Genomic DNA, 21,524 nt, shown 5'->3' with positions numbered 1-21,524 from the left:
TTAAAGACACATTATATTCAATTCTTATATTTAGAAGCCTAGCAACTTAAGCCCAAATTCAAATATATTTCATTGGCCCAATTAATCTTTAAAAGTGCATCCAACAAAATAAAGTCAACTCATGACTTTATCTCATAGCAAGCTAAACGATTACATTAAAAACCCAAACTAACAATGCTACTTAGGGTCAAACTCTTCGGTTGAAGAATTGGGCCTGTAAATCATTATTCAAACAAAACCACACTCCATGCCACCAATCTCTTGTAATTTACAAAACCACACTCCATGCCACCAATCTCTTGTAATTTTGTTATGTTATATTTGAGAATGTCGGATCGGAGAAAGTTTAGTTCAAATTTTGCACTAAATTTTCTCTAATTTCAAATTCAAGACACTGATCTATGGACACCAAACATATCATGAAATTATATGTCAATGTGTGAGATCTAAAATTGTGTGAGATCTAAAATTGACAAATTAGATGATGAATAGCGAAGGAGACGGGCTATTTCTTGTCTATGATTTGGTCTTGGACTTGATAATATATAGGTACAAACCATGGTTTGTAATGTCGGTTAAGGTCGCGGTGTAATCGATTCCGACAAAATTAGTATAAACTAGTCAATACGAATCGTGTATCAAACTTGAAAAACGATCGTGCATCAAACGATATTTCGAACCATAATACAAACACGAGCTCGAATTGAGTCAAAACTTATTAACAAACTACCAAGTCGATGAGCAACGGTCAAAGTTTAAATACCTTTTTAACCTGTCCAAGAATTTGAAAGAGACTAGATTCACTCCAAATAAAAAAATTTCATCCTTTGAAACTAATATCATTGTCCATCTAGAATTTTTCTGAAAGAGTAAAATAAAGAAATACAAAACATTGAATTAATCAACTACGAAAAAGTGAAAAATAAATAAATAAATAATAATAAAACATTTAAAAAAAATAAAAAACATTTCAATAATAAAGGAATATTTAAGTAGTGCAATATCAATCAATAGAAAATGCTAGTTTATACAATAAATGCAAGATAAGGTGTGATGGGATAAGATAGGATAGATAGGGACTTTATATAATAAATAATTTATCATGACCTTATCTCATGGCAAGTTAGACGATTACATTAAAAACCCAAACTAACAATGCTACTTACGCTCAAACAGAACCACACTCCATGCCTCCCTCTTGTAATATTGTTATGTTATGTTTGAGAGTATTGAATTAAAAAAAATTTAGTTCAAATTTTGTACTAAATTTTTTCTAATTTCAAATTCAAGACACTAATTTATTGACGCCAAACATAACATTATGAAATTATATGTCAATGTGTGAGTTCCAAAACTGACGAATTAGATGAGGAATGGGCGAGCTTGGAAGCAGCGAAGGAGACGGGGTCTATTTCTTGTCTTTGATTTGGTCTTGGACTTGATATATATATATATACAAACTATGGTTCACAGTATCGTGTAACGGATTCACTGAACTGACTGATACGAGTCGCGTATCAAATTTGAAAAATAATCACGTATTGACATCGTGTATCAGACGATACTGCAAATCATGATACAAGCACCAGTTCGAGTCGAGTTGAGTCCAAACAATTTAGCACGAGTCGAGTTTAAATACGTTTTTAAACTGTCCAAGAATCTGAAAGAGACCAGATTCACTCCAAATAAAAAATTTCATCCTTTGAAACTAATGTCAATGTTTATCTAGAATTTTTCTATAAAAAAGAGTAAAATAAAGAAATATAACAACAGCATTGAATTAATCAACTCTGAAATGGTGAAAAATAAAAAAATAACAATAAAGGAATATTTAAGTACAATATCAATCAATAGAAAATGTTAGTTTATACAACAAAGGCAAGATAAGGTGTGATGGGATAGGATAGGATAGAGACTTTGATATGAACCCTAGGCACTAAGAACAAACAATCCAATCCAAACCTAAGCCCACCCGCCACTAGAATTCATACTTTGTCGTAGGGCTGAACAATAATGACATTCTATCTCAGCAGCTCCACACCTAATTATAACAATAGACAACTTAGAAAAAGATTAAAAAAAGACCATAAAGCATTCTTAAAGTGGACATATGATCATTGCAGGCCACAAAGAAAATACAATAATATCTTGTGTGTGTTGCGTGTGTGTGTACAGTGAGAGCAACTAGTGAATGGAATGATCTTAACTGGAATCCTCCTATCTTCGGGATTATCATGTGTGTGAAGATTGTTTGTTGTGATGTATCAACTCGTACTCAGTACAGATTTTAAGGAATGTCATTTTTGACGGCTGACCAGCAACCACGTGTTTGATTTTTACTTGGTGAGAGAATTTTATAGTTCGACGAAAGACCTAGCAGACAGTTTTGTGCTACGCATGATGATTTTTTTTTTTACTTTTTTCCGAGCTACCAATCACAAATATTTATTTTATGAAACTATCTCACCTTATCACATCAAATAAAGTTATAAATTTAATGAATAAATTATTTCTCGTGATCAAGTGGGATATTCTCTACCTTTCAAAGTAAATAATCAAGGTTCAAAGGAGCAAAAATAAATGTGAGAATAAATAAATCATACATTAAATATCATTTGGTGGCTATGAATTTGTTAACTAGATCCAACATTTTAGACATAACATTAGGTTGCAAATTTGCAATTGATTTTTGACCATTTCCTTGTATAGACTTGTAACAACCAAGTATTGGAATTTCAAAATTAAAAGCACCCATGGTTTACTCTTTTAAAAATTAATTTTGTTTTCAGATTAATAGAGAAAAATATAAACCTATCCTACCCTCAAATTTGGTAATAAATCTACTATGATTTCGCACAAGCGGGAGATAAAATCATCGACAGCCATAAATAGGGCGTCAAGCCATTAAAGAAGGTACGACGTAAAAACTATTATTAATCATGCCTTCGTTTAGACCTCCGTGACTAATTTGATCGTTGGAGAGCTCTTGGCATGCACCACACCGGTGCCGTGGTAGGCACCACACCGGTGCCGTCAAGGTTCATCTGGTGCCGGTGCCGGTGCCGGTGCCGGTGCCGTCAAGGTTCATCGATCTTCTCCTCTCTTCCTTGCAAGAAAACGGTATCATGCATACCGGACTACGCGAAATTCAGCCTCAACACAGATAATATAAAAATAAAGTATTTGGTTTGATAATTTTAAAAAAATTGTATTCTTAAAAAGATATATTTTTGGCCAACTATGTTTATAATTCTCTAAAAATTATTTTCTATTTTTTAAATCAGAAATGTCTTCAGATCCTCTAGAATTTTAAGCTCACGTTAGTAATATCTACCCAACTACCAGATCAATACAAATATACAATGGTATCTGATTAAGTTGTAAAAAAAAAAAAAAAAATTGACTATAAGTTAAAAAAATATCTGATTTGTAATTCAACGTTTCAAACATCTAATTGACTAAACATGCCAAAACTTTTCTTTTACTTCTTTCGGTACACAAACTTCAATTGTCATTTTTCCACCACAACTTTTCTTTGAAACTAAAGAGGAAAATAGATATTTTGATAAAGATATTTTATACAGTATTAATTGAAAGAGAGAAGGTAAATGAAGAAAATGAAAATCATGATATCGTCATATACCAACATCTTCCCTAATATTTAAAATATAAAAAAACAAAAACAAAAACAAAAACAAAAACAAAAACAACATGGGACACCAACCATTTCCGACTTTGAGGAGAGTCAACCTCACCTGGGCATGGAGAGGAGGTTTCTAACTTCGAACCCGTGAATGGAGAGCAATTTTACCGTTGCACCCCACCCTAATCTGATCAACAATGCAAAAGAAACATGGAACAATATTTTCTGTGACAAAAAACTAGCTCATTACATGTGACACCAGCCATTTCCGAGTTCGAAGAGAGTCGGACCTCACCTGGGCATGGAGAGGAGGTTTCTGTCTTCGAACCCGTGAATGGAGAGCAATCTTACTGTTACACCCCACCCTAATCTGATCAATGCAAAAGAAACACGAACAATATTTTCTGTGTTATTATTATTGATAGAAAGTTACAGTCACAAAGTTATTTCTACTATATCCAACAAAAAAACAAGAAACTGGATCAAAGTACTGTTACTCATAGGCTAACATCAGCTGATACATATTACCATTACAATACACAGATTACACACAGAGTTGAGAGACTAAAAAGCCGCAGTTAAAGATGAGCCATGAGAAGCTCCTTCAAAGAACTTTGATTGTGATGCGTTTATGTGGTCAATCCTGTGTTCGCATTCTTCTTCTTCCTCCTCCTCTTCTTCATCGGCATCCCAAAGAAACCTAGCATACGAAGCTAGAACATAACTGCATCCATATAAATACCATAGACATTAATTTCAAATTTCAACAATAATTCATATTGCAGAAAACCCAGTTATTATAATAAAAAAAACACCACAAAACCCAACTCCTCACACGATTTATAAGGTATTACAATTAGGACTGTTTTGTTATGCTTCCACAACTGTTCACAATAAGGGCTTAAGAGGACAATATTGAGACTGTAACTAATAGAAACAACAGCCTAATTGAAGTCCAAAGTATTTTTTTTTTTCACAAAGGAGGTATTTCTACACCTTACCGGTGGAACTAATCCACCCCTAAGGCACCCGTAACACCCCACAGGAGTCTAGGGCTCAAGCCTAACTACAACATAACCCATGTAGGTACCTCCACGAAAATTGTTTACCCAGGGAGACTTGAGGCACCATTGCCCAAAGTTCAGCTACTCCAAGAGTTAACCCAAACCTTTTTTTTTCCTAAATTACTCCAGGTGTTAACCCGAACTTTCAATCAATTAAAATTAAAAGCCTGTTTTGATCTTGTTCTACTCCCAGCACAATGCAATGTAGTAATGCTTAATTTGTATGCTCACCAATCGTCGGGATTAGTTTTAACAGCCTGATCATAGTAAGCTTCGGCACGAGGAGCATCCTTTTTGGTCTGCCATATCAGATCAGCATAGAGTGACAAAACATTCCCATCGCTCGGATTAGCCAAAATTGCTCTTCCACAGTACTCTTCCGCTTTTGCAAGATCTCCTCGGACCTGATATCATCAATCTCTAAGAAAAATTCAAAGAATCGAGAGAAAAACAGGATCAATCAATATGCATAAACATTAAGGTTATCTAAATCCCCTCATAGTTAGCAAAATTATAAAATTGCTCTAAAATGAATGACGCAACTCTTCCGCTTTTTCTTTTTTGGAAGTTAAAGCAAGGGCACACACCAGCAGCAACATGTCAAGATCATACCAACCGGATAAATGGGCAGGTTGGTATGATCTGATGATCACCCTATGAACCAGCAACTACTCTCATCGCAACTTTATGGTATATATATAAACACATACTGTACATACATAGTAATACATATATATATATATATGAGATATCATTGATGCATTTGATGTAGGCTTGGTTTACTGGAGATACAAATCTCCAGTGTCCAATATCACTGTAGAAATTAACACAATTTCACATAAAAGATGTAAACAAAATTGAATAAGAGAAGGGACAAAATTGGGTATGCGTTTGCTAACTCTGAAAAATAAATGAGGGATTGGAATAAGAGAAAAAATGGTGAAAAGGGTTTAAATTTGATTAACTATACCTACCTCTTTCAAGAATTTAGCATAGTTTCCAAGTAAAAGACCATTGCCAGGGTTTGCCTCTATCATTTTCTGGTAATATGTGTCCGTACTGTCATGTCCGTGCCCATTATTAGAATCATATGAATCTCCAAACCCATCACCGCCGTCTGATCCTCTCCCTCCACCACCACCACCCGGACCTCCGCCGATCCCACCGCCCACAAGCAGTTTATGCAACACCCGATCTTTCCCTCCCACGGCAACGCATCCCACATCATCCACCTCCATCACAGCCCCACCCAACCCGGAGCTCGACAACAACCTCTGCAGTGTGGGCACCACCTCACCCTCACCCGCTTCATTCTGTCTAACCTTCGCCGGCGATGAACGGGTAAGGCGGGTCGGAGCCGGAGGTTTGGTTCTCGTCCACACCGGCGGGTCAACGAGATCGGTATCGGATAGGGGTCGGGCCGCGTTCTTAAACGGGTCCTGTACAGCAGATAGCGGACCAAACGACGTCGTGAGAACCACCGTCTTTGCTCGTGAAAGTTTAGGGACGTGATCGGTCTCCGGTGACGAATCTCTCGAATTGGGTGTCCATGAATTCAGAATCGGAGCCGAAGAGCTCCTCAACAGCATCTTTAGAGAGAGAGAGAGAGTGTGTGGGTTTTTAGAGAGAGAGAGAGACCTTCGTTAGAGAAGAGAGCTGAGTACGCTTTTATACAGCTGTGAAGAAGATGGAAGGGAGTGAATCCGAGCCGTTGGATTAGCATCTAAGTGGTAGACCATGGTGGACACAGTGGTGACCACGTGGGATATTGATTCGTGTCATTTCCGCATACGCGGTTGAGGAAGGTACTCTTATGAGGAAGACCCACTTTGACTGTAGTCACGTGAGGGCAGGGGCCATTTGTCACCGTCTGATTACTCTACAGTAACGTAAGTTGGACGGTTCTAGAAAGCTGCGTGAATGACAGCTGGTGGGGTTGTTGTCATCCTAGCTTTCTCTCCTCATTCCAAATGCATTCCGACACGCGGTGGTTAAACATCTACACTCCATTCTGAGATCCGCCCCCATCTCCTATTAGGCTACTAGTCTACTTCTCCTCGCTCCGTCTACATAATCAACAGTAAAGTTAAAAAAAAAAAAAAACAACCTTAATATTTTAATTTTGAACAAATAAGACTCTTATTATTTATTTTTAGTATATGATTTTGTTAAATTTGAAAAAATAATAATAATAAGTAAAGAAGGGTTTGTGTTGTGTATATAAGTTAAGTTTAAAAATTGAGCTAAAAATGGCTTAAAGTCACTGTTAAGATATAAAATTTCAAAAACACTCATCTCTTCCTATAATACCCTTATAAGAGAAAAATGAAAAAAAAAAAAAAAAAAAAACCCTTAATATTTACGTTTTTTTTTTATAGATAACACCCATAGTCTTTATTTTGAATATTTAAGTCCATTAAATTTGAAAAAATTTGCCAAAAAATAGCTTGATATCATTCTTTCATTAAAATTTTATTCATGTGCACACATGACATTTTTAAAATATAAAATTTTAAAAATACCCTTTTCTCTTCCAACAATGTCTTTGCATATATATATACATACACACACGTCACATTTAATTAGTTTTTTTTATCTATTTTTTATTCAGTTGTAGAGGGATACTTTACTCTTTTCAGCATTTAAGTCATTATTTGCACCAAAATTTAACGTTAAGGAAATCTAGAATATATAGGGGGTTATATACTCTATCTGCATACCATAAAGATTGATAGGGAAAAATATAAACCTACCCCACCCTCGATAAGATTGATTAGATTTCATTATCAAGAATAATGAAATCAAATCTGACGTAGTTCAACAAGTAAGAATAATCCTACTATAAATAGAGGAGGTCAAAAGGATTAAATCATATTCCGACAAATCTGGTAATAAATCTCCTATGATTTCGCACAAGCGGAAGATAAGGTCAACGATCGATATCAGCGGAACGATTTTGATTCCAATCGACAGCCATAAATAGGGCATCAAGCCATTAAAAAAGGTACGACGTAAAAACTATTATTAATCCCTGCCTTCTTTTTAGACCTCCGTGACTAATTTAATCGTCGGAGAGCTCTTGGCAGGCACCACACCAGTGCCGTCAAATTCATCGATCTTCTCCTCTCTTCCTTGCAGGAAAACGGTATCGTATCGGATTGCGCGAATTTCAGCCTCAACAGTTGGCGCCGTCTGTGGGAATCACGATTCCCTTGAATCAATTAATTACTCGTTGGGTATATACGTTTGCAGTCCGGTATGGTTACTAAAGGAACACCGTCACAGGAATCTGGTCAAAGGGTAGAGTCGGGTGAAAACCTGGACGTCCCAAACGACCAGGCACGGCTTGCAGCGTTGGAACTACAGGTTCAAACTCTGAGTCAGGGTATGAACCAGTTGATCTAGCAAAATGCAACGCTCTTGCAACACCTTGTTCCACCGGCTCAACAAAACTTTCCAGGACAAGATCTCTCAAGTCCAAACGGAGGTAATGAAAATCTTGAAGAGAGGGATAATCATTCCCCCCAAAATGAGACTGAAGTGGAACAAAGCCAGGTGGGAACCCGACATAGAGAGGTGGTTCACCTATCTCTCCTATGGAGTTCCCGACCTCCTGAAAGCATAGCCTTCTGTCTCAAGGAAAAGACAAAAAAAGTTACCCATCTAGACTTGCAGATCAAGGATCTCAAGGGGAAAATGGAAGATGTAATGCAGGCTATGAAAGGGAAAGATCCTGCCGCCGTAGATGACCTGGTACAAAGGACTAACTTGCCTTTCAGCCCCGCCGTTATGAAATGTCCACTACCTAGCAAGTTCAGGATGTCTTTGTTCGAAAGCTTCGATGGGACCAAAGATCCCTTCGATCACCTGGAAACTTTTCAAGCTCTTATACAGTTACACGTTGTGCCAGATGAAATCATGTGCCGAGCTTTTCCCACTACACTTAAGGGATCAGCGAGAGTTTGGTTCAACAAGTTGAAGCCAGGAACCATCAACACCTTCGAAGAATTGAATAAGCAGTTTGTGAGCCACTTCATTGTAGGTCAGAGGCATAGGAGGCCGGCTACCTACCTATTTACCGTGGAACAACAAAAGGAAGAGTCGATTCGGGAATACATCACCCGATTCAACGCAGAGATGTTGCAAGTAGAAGAGGCGGACGACAAGGTAGCTTTAACCGCTTTCATAGGAGGACTCCAAACCTCCAGATTCTTGTTCTCCTTATCAAAAGAACCTCCCACCAGCATGATAGAGTTACTAGTCAGAGCGCAAAAACACATCAACGCTGAAGACACCATGAGTGCACGGAAGGAATGAGAGGACAAGAAGAGGCCAGCCCCTCTCGCAAGGGATTAAAATAATACCAAATATAAGAAATCGTTCTTTAGCCAGAGTGACAGCACATATCATGAGAATGACTCAGATGAGTATACCGACTAGAAATTGTCTCGCGGCTGGAATTAGCCTTATCAAGTCATTCACAATAAAGACTGGGAGCATCTTAGTTAATCATTTTAAATGGAGGGTAGCTCCATCATGTGTTATTTTGTTTTTAATAATGATGGTCTTTAATAAAATTCCTTTTAGTTTATACGTGCAGTATCCCCGTACTAGAAGGGATAATAAATGAGTGTCCTGTATTACAAGGACCCGGGCTGAATGAATCCCGTAATCCGTATCCCGTACTATAAGGGATAGTAAATGAGTGTCATGTATTACAAGGACCCGAGCTGAATGAATCCCGTAATCCGTATTCCCGTACTATAAGGGATAGTAAATGAGTGTCCTGTATTACAAAGACCTGGATTGAATGAATCCCGTAATCCGTATCCCGTACTATAAGGGATAGTAAATGAGTGTCCTGTATTACAAGGACCCGGGCTGAATGAATCCCGTAATCCGTATCCCTGTACTAAAAGGAGATAGTAAATGAGTGTTTTGTATTACAAGGACCCGGGCTGAATGAATCCCGTAATCCGTATCCCCGTACTATAAGGGAATAGTAAATGAGTGTCATGTATTACAAGAACCCGGATTGAATGAATCCCGTCATCCATATCCCTGGACTATAGGGGATAAGTATCTTATATTATCAGGACCTGGGTTGAATGAATCCCGTAATCCATATTCCTGTAATAAAAGAATAATAAATGAATGTCCTAGACTACAATGACATGGGTTGGATGAATCCCATAATTAATATCCCCTTACAATAAGGGATAGTAAATAAAAATTCTTTATTAAAGAGGTGAGCTGAGTAAAACTCGTAAAGTTCAATTCCCTTACTAAAGGGACGAAACTCGTATAATTTATTCCCTTATAAAAAGAAAAGTATTGTTCCCTCGGGTGAAGAAAAAAAAAAAAAAAACCATGAGTTACTATTCACATGAATAGTGCCTGCGGGTACTGTTCACCGGGGTTGGAAAAATAAAAAAATAAAAAAATATTATTATTACTATTCATAAACAGTACCCGCGGATACTGTTCCCTCGGGTGCCCCAAAAAAAAAAAAAAAATTATTCAGGAACAGTACCCCGAGGGTACTGTTCCCTCGGGTGCAAAAAAAAAAATTCCCTAAGTTACTATTTATGTGAATAATACCCGCGGGTACTGTTCACAGGGGTATTAAAAAAAAAAAAAAAAAAAAAAAAAAAAAAGAGAAAGAAAAAGAAAAAAAAAAAAGGATTATTATTATTTATTACATTCCCAAAGCTAGACGTGCAAGCTTGGGAATGGGGAGCAACTCATAGGGAAAAATATAAACCTACCCTACCCTCGATAAGATTGATTAGATTTCATTATCAAGAATAATGAAATCAAATCTGACATGGTTCAACAAGTAAGAATAATCTTACTATACCTAGAGGAGGTCAAAAGGATTAAATCATATCCCGACAAATTTAGTAATAAATCTCCTATGATTTCTCACAAGCGGAAGATAAGGTCAACCATCGATATCAGCGGAACGATTTTGATTCCAATCGACAGTCATAAATAGGGCATCAAGCCATTAAAGAAGGTACGACGTAAAAACTATTATTAATACCTGCCTTCTTTTTAGACCTCCGTGACTAATTTGATCGTCGGAGAGCTCTTGACAGGCACTACACCAGTGCCGTCAAGGTTCATCGATCTTCTCCTCTCTTCCTTGCAGGAAAACGGTATCGTATCGGACTGCGCGAATTTCAGCCTAAACAAAGATTTTTTTTTATCTGCAATCCTATATTATATATATAAAGAGAGAAAATTTAGATATTTCACATTTTCTTAATTTTTTTATTTAGTTATAAATGAATACTTTACTCTTTTCAGTATTCAGTCCTTATTTGCTGTAAATATAAATATTATAACTTTTTAAAATGTATAAAAAAATTATATACTTTATATGCATATCATGAAAATGTTATGTAATATTTATGCAATATGCAACAACAAAGTTTCAATATCCAATATAATATACAATATCATGTTATAATACTACAAGGTGGGGGAGGGAGGTGGGAAGAATCCTTAATGAGTTTGTAGTCTTCACTGACATTTCCAATGAATTTGACAGGTGATATTTATTACCTCCTCCACCTGTCGATTATCTTTTGTTTTCCCACACTTGCCCTTTTTCATGCCTGTCCTATTTGGGGCAGATCGGGTCGGGTGAAACCACGCAAGGTAAGAAATTTTTACCAGTACAATGCATATCCCAATATCAAGTATCGAAAATGATGGGAGAATCGAACTCAAAATTCCAAGCTGTGTAGTCGTTAACCAACTCTTCTGCCTTCTTGAATTATTTGACAAGAACTTTAACAATTTATTTAAAGTTGAAAATGACTAAATAATAGACAAACATGAGAAACATTTGGAAAATTCAGTCAACATTTATATATATATATATAGAATTGAGGGAAGCAGTAGTAGTTAGAGCATGAGTATCATTTTGTTGTTTTCGTCACAAATAAAAAGCTATGATATTTTCCTCAGCTGCGTCCCACTAATCGAATTATTGCACTTCGGCTTCACCAATTCATTTCTGTGTATTAAGGTTGACAAGAGCTACCTTTAATAATGTTACCACATTCGAGCCTATGTAGTACAGTATGATGACATACCCACATACCCTACTACATATCAATTTCATCTATCAATTCCATAATTTCACAGTGAAAACTCTTGCCTTAAAATTTGAAGGTCTGGAGTTTAAATCCCCTCCAGACTACCCAAGAAAAATTTCCCCATAATTGTCTCTACATATGGGACTGCATATTTCCGGTAATTTCATTATCTATCATCATCATCTCTCTCTCACACACTAAAAGGACATCATCTAAACCTATTACAAACATCGTTGCCACACCTGCAAAAATTTGTCACTGACAATGGCTTTCCAACGTCAATCAATCCTACACTCTCTTACAGCATCCCCTAGTTCCACGACAATGGCAACTATATTGTTCCGGCGAACAATACCGTGAACCATCTTCTGACGGGGCCATGTGATCTGATCTACACCATCCAAAAAAGTATAGAAAGAACCCTCTACTGTAGAGAATCCCCACTCCAACACCGTCACCTATATCATGCCTATCACCTCCCCATACTGTTCCATACCATGCAATCAACATTCTACAAGCTCCATAAAATGATTTCTTTATTTCAAACTTCGTGAAGATTTCAAGAGTGATCTTCTGAGGAAACAAAATAAACACATAAAGTCTACATTCATTACAATTCTAACAGGCCAATGCTACATACAATGCACAAAAATGTTATAATGGCGGGAGCCTCGTGCACTGTGTTTGCCCTTCTTTATTTTTTATTTTTTATTTTTCGTGTATCTATATTCTTCAGCTACTCGTTTCAGGTCCTGTTACTATATACAGCCAAATGCTTAATAAGGTCATCTTCTAAACCGAGATCCCTTGTTTGGTTTGCCAGTATTTTTCCCATCCCATGCCGAAGCCCAAAAGAACAGGGACATCCAGAAAAGAACTGCAAAGAAGATCTGCAGAGTATCTTGCAATCTACCCAAAGTTGCTGCAGGACCTGTTGAGGAAATGACAAACGGAGACTAGTGAAAACTCTCAAGTTTAAAGAACTTCAATAGCAGTGGATGCAGGCAAGATTAAAGGAAAGAACTCTAGCCCCATCATATGAAAATATCCAACAAGTTTAAAACCAATCGCATAAAGTACTCCAATAATATGCAACTTATTTGGGAAATTATATCACTATTAGACAAAAAAAAGATCTTCAATCTGTCATTTAAAAATCAGGGTGAAAATCCTATTAAAAGATGGAGCTCTATTAAAATTCCGCAAGTTTTAGTTACTGAGATCAGATACTAGTACTAGATCACTCAAAATGGTAAACATTAAGCAAAATAACTAGTAAGTCAAAAGTTGAACCTTTATGAAAATAATATGTAGTCCTACGAAAAATTGCATGTACCATTAAGCAATTTTTAGCAAGTGAAGGTAAACCATGGAAACGAAAATATAGCAGCTGCCCACTTCAGGTAAGGAACTATACATATTCATCATGCGATGAAACATCAAATTTTTTTACCTCTCCCTCTAATGATTGGCATCTCAAACAGATGCTACAAAGAGAAGTTAAGTAATATTATCAGTATTCCCATCTAAAAAAGAATCTGCTATACCAGACCCTAAAAAAAAAATTAACAATTCAAACAGTAAGGTAAGAGAAGTTGGAAGAACAACTCCCTGCAAACTATGACACTGAGATTGACATGGTCCATCTCTAAAGAAAGTTTTTAGGTGGTTTATGATGGGTTTCCTGTGGCTAACGGCTGGAAAACAATGTGCTTTACGTTAGTTTTATGAAAAGTAAACTCTTAAAGTAACTTTGATCCTTTAGTTTCCTTTAGTTTTATAGAGTTGCTAAGGCTTAACCTTTGATGGAGGAAAGGATTGGGCCTATTAAACTAGGACGTCACGGTTGGAAAAGAGTAATTATTAAGATCAGTTAGCAAGTTTATAGAATACAGAAAACTAAAGAAAAAAAGAAGAGTAATTAAGAGGCTATATACGGTATGCCAAACCTATATTTTGTTTAGGCTAAACACCTAGGGTTAGAATTGCGTCACTCAATCCAACATAGCTTCAGTAAAACATTACAAAACATAAATTAGACTAAACCAGCAACATATTGACTTAAGAAAGATGTAAATACGAATTAGCACAACCTAAAACTTCCAAGAGATCTTTTCTTAAAAATTTGAACTACTCTCCTCAAATTTGATTTCTTTGAGCTTGCTCTTTATGCAGCCTCTTATGCGCTGCATTGTATCATTCTGACTATTTTAACACCAACTATTTAGAAGTTAATCTTCAAGGACATGTGTAAAATCCTGAGAAATGACATCATCCTAGATTGTTTAATTATGGACACGTGTAAAATCCTTAGAAATGACATTGTCCTGTACTGTTTAATTTGTTTATAAAGAACATAAAATAAGTCCTTTCATCAACATTTGTAAGGTCATGCTACGAAATTCAAAATGTTTGTGATATCTTGCTATTATTTGTACTGATGGATCCGTACTGGAGAATAGGTTTGTACCTTTAAATGCCACCAAATAACAATGGAAATATTACTTGCCATGGAATTTCAAGACCAGCTATATGTCAGTATACCAATCAGCCAGCTGCTCAACAAATTCTAATCTGATATTCCATTCAGTTCAAAGTTTTCATCCAAAAAGTGTGCGATTTTAGAACTTTCTCTACTGAGTTGTGTCTATGCCCTCTCTGCATTCATCGCCCCGTCTAGCTAATTCAGATCACACTTGCTGATGACACACAATAATGTAATACGATTTTCTAATTGTCAAGTCTAAAGGGCAAAATGATACATTTAATTATGTTGGAGTTAGCAATTATGTTACTCATGTAATTCCCGGTGTTGGAGTGATTACCTAATTCAAGGAGTAAGGTGATATGAGAGAAAGAAAAAGCATCTTATAAGTGACACTTAAACATTAATTGGCTTGACCATTGACATATTTGGGAATCTAAACTCAAGTAATCAGATGAAGATTGAGTGCTTTAAAATTTTCACAAGAAACACGTTCCTATATGACATGGAACTGGATACATATATCAAGTACAGGTGCATGTCTGAGTATCTAACCTCGGATTCTAAAGCTTGGGGTACAGGATCTTGGCTTGTAAAGTGTCTCAAAGTCAGCACGGTATGTGCAGACACTCTACAATATGTTTGGTAACAGTGTAATACATGATGTTATTCTTCTTAAATGATATGCTAAAATATAATTTAAATTTCCTATGATGTGAAAAAACAGAGTTCCCATCTATCTTAGAAGTGAGGAACACTTGTATTCTATAAAATTTGAAAATTTTCCCATCATACATATAGAATAGGAGTGTCTATCTAATATAGGTTGTGTATATTTCATATGGTCATACGCATACTCATATGTCACACATGGTTGACCTGTTATATGTCTATCTATCTATATATATTAACAGTTACCTTATATGGATTGTAAACATGAAGGAAGTTCCATTAAGGAAGAAAGTAAGTGTACATATGCTTAAAATAAGTTTTTCAAGTAAGTTGACTTAGTGGGCCGTTAATGAAACTACTGAAAGAGAATATTTGGCCATAACAGCAGCCATTATGCCCATTACAACAGCTCACCTTGTGAGAGCAAACGTGATTTTTACATTCTTCATATTAACATACACATACTCCACAATCCAGTACATAAATCCCACACACATTAGTGGGGTAGAAAAGACAGAATGGCATAGAGATAGAAGGGAAATGATAAGGGGAAGAGGAAGAGAAAAAGAGAGACTCAGGATTCTTGAGATTTTTGGTTTCCAAGTCTTGTAGTGCAGCAAAAGTTGTTTATAAAACAAACCCAACATCAAGTATGGACCCTTATACATTTGAAATTTCAAAAAAAATAAATAAAAATCATTAATTTTCAATCTCAAATGTATTAATATCTTACCTCTAAAATTGTTTGGTTGCTTGGAAAATGGAATAAAACAAAAACAAAATAAAAAGAAATTAAGGATAAGAAGTTCATGTTGTTACTAGTATTAAAAAATAATAATAATAAAATAAAAAGAAAAGAAAGAAAGAAAAGAGTAAGTAGACTGATCCTTTCCAACATAATTATCGCTGGAACGCCAGTACTACTAAGAACTACTCTGCATTCTATTGCATTACTGATGGCCACATGCCTTGTCCTTTTCTATAGAACTTTGCAGTTTTAAGGTGTCAAAGCACATGTTACAGGGGTATGAAGGAAGTGAATTGGGCTCTTTGTGCAGAATATGATTATGCACTGAGTATGAATAACATATCTTGTGAATTGTCATGAGAGCCATGTTCTGTAACTTGTATAAGATAGCCGCCTACTGCTTTGCTAAAGATCCGGATCAAGCTCACTTATAAGTTTGGACATTAGGATATAAATAAAAAAATTAAAGCACCCCCAATCATGGTTTAACTAATTTCCCATGCCTAGTAAAATTAAACCTAATAACCTTCGAATTTTCATCACAAAATACAAATTTACAATACATGATTGTAGCATACTATGTAGTAAAAATTCTGTCACACAAAAGAGTGCCAATTCTAAAGCCCCCACACTCTAAATAGCATTTCTAACTATGCAACAATTATTCAAGGACTAACTTGTGGCTCAAGCGGGAACACCCCAACCGCTAGGATTGCATTTTAGATGCTTTCAATAAAGCACTTTAGATGCTTTCAAGTGTCGCCTTGACACCACAAACATGTGCCAATACTTAAAACAGTTGACTATGTTTCCAATTTGCTGAAGTAGATAGTAGTTGCTTTGTATGTGTTTGGGTTGATAGCAGTTTCTGCTCTTATTGTATTGTTAGACTTGTGATCTACTGTTGGTTTTGTTGTATTTGTTTGGATTGGTCCCTGAACCTTTGGTGGTTATGGGGTTTTCACCTCTGTATTGTTGTTTTCTTGAGGTATGCCTCAAGTAGATTGAATTTTTTTTTTTTTTTTGTTGAGTAAAATGTATCCCACCAACCTTTAAAAAAAATAATAAAAAAGGAAAAAAACAGTTGACTAATATGAACACAGTTATAATATGTTTTGACAACACCTTCCAAAAAGAAAAAATATTTGCAAAATTAGTACAAATATACAATAAGCAAGCTTAAAATCACCAAAAATTACCGATTATTTCAGTATGAAGACACAATTAATCCACACCACAAATTACACCCTATTGATTTCATTTGTATAAATTATACCCAATTGATATACATACATAGCGAGTTTTAGAACAAAAATTTCCACGAATGACCGATTATTTCACTATGAATACACAATTAATTTCCACAAATGACCGATTATTTCACTATGAATACACAATTAATTTCCAGTCATCCACACCACAAATTATACCCAATTGATTTTATTTGTATAAATTATACCTAAGTGGTATACATACAAGGTGAGTTTGAGATAGATGTAGTTAGCCAGTAAGTTTTAACAAAATTAACAGCGATAAAGGATGAATAAAAAGCTTAAAACACGCAAGTGAACCAAATTAATATCCATACTGAAACTATCAAGCGCAAAACTAGTAAAACGGTACCTGGGGACGGAGTTGGGTCTTTTCCGGTGGGTGGGTCAGGAAGCGGCGGCGGTGGGGGACCGGGACTAGTGGCGCGGCAACGGCCAGACCATGCGTTGAGATTTGAGGGGAAGATTGGAAACGACCGGTGGAAATGAAGCGTAGAAGAAATGAAGTAATCGGTGGCTAAAGGAGCCGTGTTTGGCAACGCCTGTTGTATTCTTGACGAAGGGAAACAGAGAGCCATTTGAAAAAAAGGAGTTTGTATTCTTGACGAAGGGAAACAGAGAGCCATTTGAAAAAAAGGAGTTGTGTGGCTCAAGTTGTCATCGTGTTTGGTTAGCTGTTTTATAAGGGCTTCCTACCTCCAAGTTCCACAACACACACAAATGCAACCTGGTCCTGTTTTGTTCCATTTATCAAGTTGTAACAGCAACTCCAATTTGGACCTCTCAAACTCAAAATATGAAAATTGGGTAAAAGATAACCTCTACAATGGGCTCTTATTTGAATTCTCAAAATTTGAGATTTTCAAATTTCTTCTCATTTATGGCCGGCTGCCAAATTTTTTTGGCAAGTCTCTCATTTTCTAAAACAATGCCGTTTCTCACCGATCATCACCCACTCGCATCTTTATATGTATATTATATATTTAATATCGAAAAAAAAATTATATAAAAAAAATTAATTCACAAAAGTAATAAAAAAATTATTAAAAAAATTGTTTTTTTTTTTTTTTTTTTTTTTTTGTCCTTTTTTGACCAGATTTTTTAGATTTGTACTTCTTTTTAATTAGATTTAATTTTAGTTTCTTTTTAATGTCTACAACTTAACTTAGAATGTGCCTAATATTAATTTTACTGATACAAATATGAATGGTGGGAATAGTAGTTGAAAAAGAATAGTGGTTATGTTAAAAAATAGCATTTTGTGTGAAATGTACCATTAGAGCAGAATTGCTAAAATGTAACATCTTGGCACTGTCGCACCTGTCAAAATATAAATTTGGCATGCAAAAATAGGTTTTAGCATTGGAGATGCTCTAAGTTGTAATTATTACTCGTTTGGGACCAAATTCGTATGGGATTTGGAATTGAAAAATAAATTGGATCTTAATTAAAATACTCCGTAGGATTTTATTTTTATGTTTAGAGTAAACTGAAATTTGTAAAAAGATATCGACAAAAATCAATTTTGTATCATTTTAAGATAAGAGTAGGACGGCGATGGAGCGGGACGAGATAGGATCTCATTCCCCATTCCAGCGAATTTTTTCATCCTCATACCCACTCCCATTCCCATTTAAAATTTCACCCCCACCCCCATAACCGATTAATACACATTATAATTTTTCTTAACACATAATTTTTCTTATTCTCAAATTCCAAGACTTGACACAACCAAGTCATAATTTTTCCAAGTGTGTTTCAGAAGTGTGTTTATATATACTTAATCTAATTCATTAATATATCATAATAAATAAGTGTATTTTAGTAAACGTACACCTTAAATCGGGGCGGTTTACCCTATCACTGCCCCCTTCAGGTTTTCAAAAACTACCCCCATCCCCATTTTCATTTACACAAAAGGATCCTCAAACCCGCCCTAAACGGAGCGAGGACCTGTCGGATTTGAGGATTTTGCCATCCCTAGCGAAGAGACTATAAAGATGTGTAAGAGATGGTTATATGACGCGAAACATTAAATAGGTTTGTATAAGGGTGTTTTGATAAGTTAGTAGTTATTTATGAAGCACGAACACTTCTACAAAAGAGTCGTAATCGTAAACAGTCGTCGGACACGTGTCCGGCACTTCATACATGTGTCCGTAAATAAAAATACAATTTTATTATTTTGGACACTTCCGGATACTTCCCCGACGCTTCTTGGACACTTAAACCAATACTTTCAAACTTTTCTCATACAAACCCACCCGACAATTTTGAAAATAATATGAACATATTCTATTATAAAGTGTTATAACTATTTTCTTTAATATAATTTGACATTATACGCATATGATCACAAACTAAACATTAAATGATGGTTGTTCATTTAAAATAAAATTACTATTGTAATAAAGTAGTGAAAAAGTGTATATATGATATAAAAGTCATTACAACTATAGTATAAAAATTAGAAATGAATTAAAATTTCATAATACTATTTCTCAATACATATATATAAATAATTTTTTTTATTTATATGGCCTTGTCAGAGTCGTACACGTATCTTACTTTTTAAAAATTTGACGCGTCGACATATCCGTATCGTGTCGTATTCGTATCCCGTATCCGTGTCCATGCTACATAAATAGTTAGTTAACAAGTTTTTTCATTTTTTCCTGAATTTTTCAACTTAAAAATTTTCATTTGAAATTCCTTCAAATTTAATTTTTTTTTTTGTTTTTTAAACTCCCCTAAAACAAATGAAATTCCTTTTGAAATTTAATTCCCATAAAATCATGGGATTCCAGAGGCATCCACACAGTGTGCCATTGTTTGCATTTTTAACTTGAAGGGACAAAAAAAATTATTGGGTAAATTTCACTTATTGTCAATATTTCACATAAACTCTATTTATGTTTTATAATTTCATTTAGCTCCCACAAAGTTCTAATTTATGTAACTAATTCCCTCCTGCCATTAGGGCACTGGCATAATCAATAGCATAAAATGATTAGAATGTCCATTTTGTCCTTCATTCAAAATGACATCTTTAATGTCATTGGACAAAACGGTAAAATAACACACTATCGTTATCAAATTGGACGACGCCCTGTCACAACCCGAAAATTGTACTCATTAAATCCCTAAATTATAATGACATATTCAAAACTCACAATGCAATTAGGAACAATAAATATACAAAAATTTAATGGTAACAATTATAAGTCTACACATGAAATTTCAAATTCTACAAAGTACAACTATAATTATACAAGTGAGTAGACACATAAAAGTCTTGTGTAAAATGACACCCTAGGTTATATACAATCAAAATATATATAATACAATCATAGAATATCAGTTTACATGCATAAAATATATATCACAACAAGGAAAACAAGAAACCAAAGCAAGAGTATAAACATAGTATAACCCTTACCTCACTGGGGGATTGTTCTTCTAGAATTCGAGGCAAACAAGCTCAAAATGAAAAACTGAGAAACGGTCATCTAGATCATGAAGAGAGGAAGCTATGATCTTCAATGTTGGAGACCCAATTCCTCAAACAAAGAGATTGAATTTAAAAAATAGCGAAGTAGCTCCCAGGATTCCTCAAACTGGCAACCCGAGATTCAACCCTTTGGAATCCCATGCAAACAAGGTCATTTAAGCCCTCGAAATAGTATTTAAAGTACAAAAATCAATGCAGGCCCTTGCGGCTGCTATCAAGGGCTTCGGCTACACACGCGTGCGCGGTGTGCCTCTTGGGCGCCCTGAGGGTTTTGGCAGCCTTGACACCGATTCTTGTTTTGACCATAACTGTTTCGTCCGGACTCCGAATAAAGTGATTATTGAGTCTGACTTCGTTGATTTTTCGTTATCTATCCAATGGTGTGCTCGGAAGCACCTGTTCTTGTTTTAAAATGACTATTTTGCCCCTAGGGCTAAACTTGTCAGTTTTTAAAACGTCGCTTCCGCGTCTTACTATCTTTCGAGTTCTATAGTTTCATGGGAAGTTACGTTGATGTCTTAGGGATGACATACATCCCTAGAGACTTTGTTTTTGGGTGAAAAGACCATTTTGCGCTTGGGGCCACACTTGGTCTATTTTCAACCTTAGCATATGCTTTCGTTCCCGTTGAGTTCTGTGACCTCGTGGAAGGTCACTTTGACTTCTTAGAGATGTGTTATTTCTCAATAGACCTTAGTTTTGTCTTTCGCTTTCGCATTCGAGATCCGTTATCGGATCAACTTTCGGGTCATCACAAGACGCATTAACTTGTAAAACTAAGGCCGTCGCACATTTACTTACAAGAGGGTTAAGTGAGATTATGAAATGAAGAGGGATAGGTTAAGGATGTCATTGTAGGCATTAGAATGACAAGATTGACCTTTTATCCATTTTCTACTTCTGTTATCAACATATTTTGTTTGTTTCCGTTAGATGTCGTCAAGAAGAATCTGTTCCATAATATGCAACTTGTTGATGGGCTTGGTTGGCACGTGTTTTGTTTTAACCTGAGTGTTTTGTT

General features: G+C 35.6%; 2 protein-coding genes across 2 annotated transcripts; both read right to left on the bottom strand.

The window, feature by feature from the left end:
• Positions 1–4,030: 4,030 nt before the first annotated feature.
• On the bottom strand, positions 4,031–6,361 carry LOC132282516 (uncharacterized). The gene is made up of 3 exons (XM_059784230.1): positions 5,682–6,361; positions 4,939–5,111; positions 4,031–4,367 (listed from the first exon to the last, which is right to left on the bottom strand). Exons 1-3 carry the CDS (start codon positions 6,294–6,296, stop codon positions 4,208–4,210), a joined length of 948 nt encoding a protein of 315 aa, XP_059640213.1. The 5' UTR covers positions 6,297–6,361; the 3' UTR covers positions 4,031–4,207.
• A 5,974-nt stretch (positions 6,362–12,335) lies between these two features.
• On the bottom strand, positions 12,336–17,712 carry LOC132283504 (uncharacterized). The gene is made up of 2 exons (XM_059785450.1): positions 17,345–17,712; positions 12,336–12,747 (listed from the first exon to the last, which is right to left on the bottom strand). Exons 1-2 carry the CDS (start codon positions 17,616–17,618, stop codon positions 12,602–12,604), a joined length of 420 nt encoding a protein of 139 aa, XP_059641433.1. The 5' UTR covers positions 17,619–17,712; the 3' UTR covers positions 12,336–12,601.
• Positions 17,713–21,524: the final 3,812 nt, after the last annotated feature.

The sequence above is a fragment of the Cornus florida genome, unplaced genomic scaffold (assembly GCF_030987335.1).
Source record: "Cornus florida cultivar Cherokee Brave unplaced genomic scaffold, ASM3098733v1 CherokeeBrave_3.0.0_Hap2_Chr11, whole genome shotgun sequence".
NCBI lineage: Eukaryota > Viridiplantae > Streptophyta > Magnoliopsida > Cornales > Cornaceae > Cornus > Cornus florida.
This window is presented reverse-complemented; position numbering and strand designations above follow the sequence as displayed.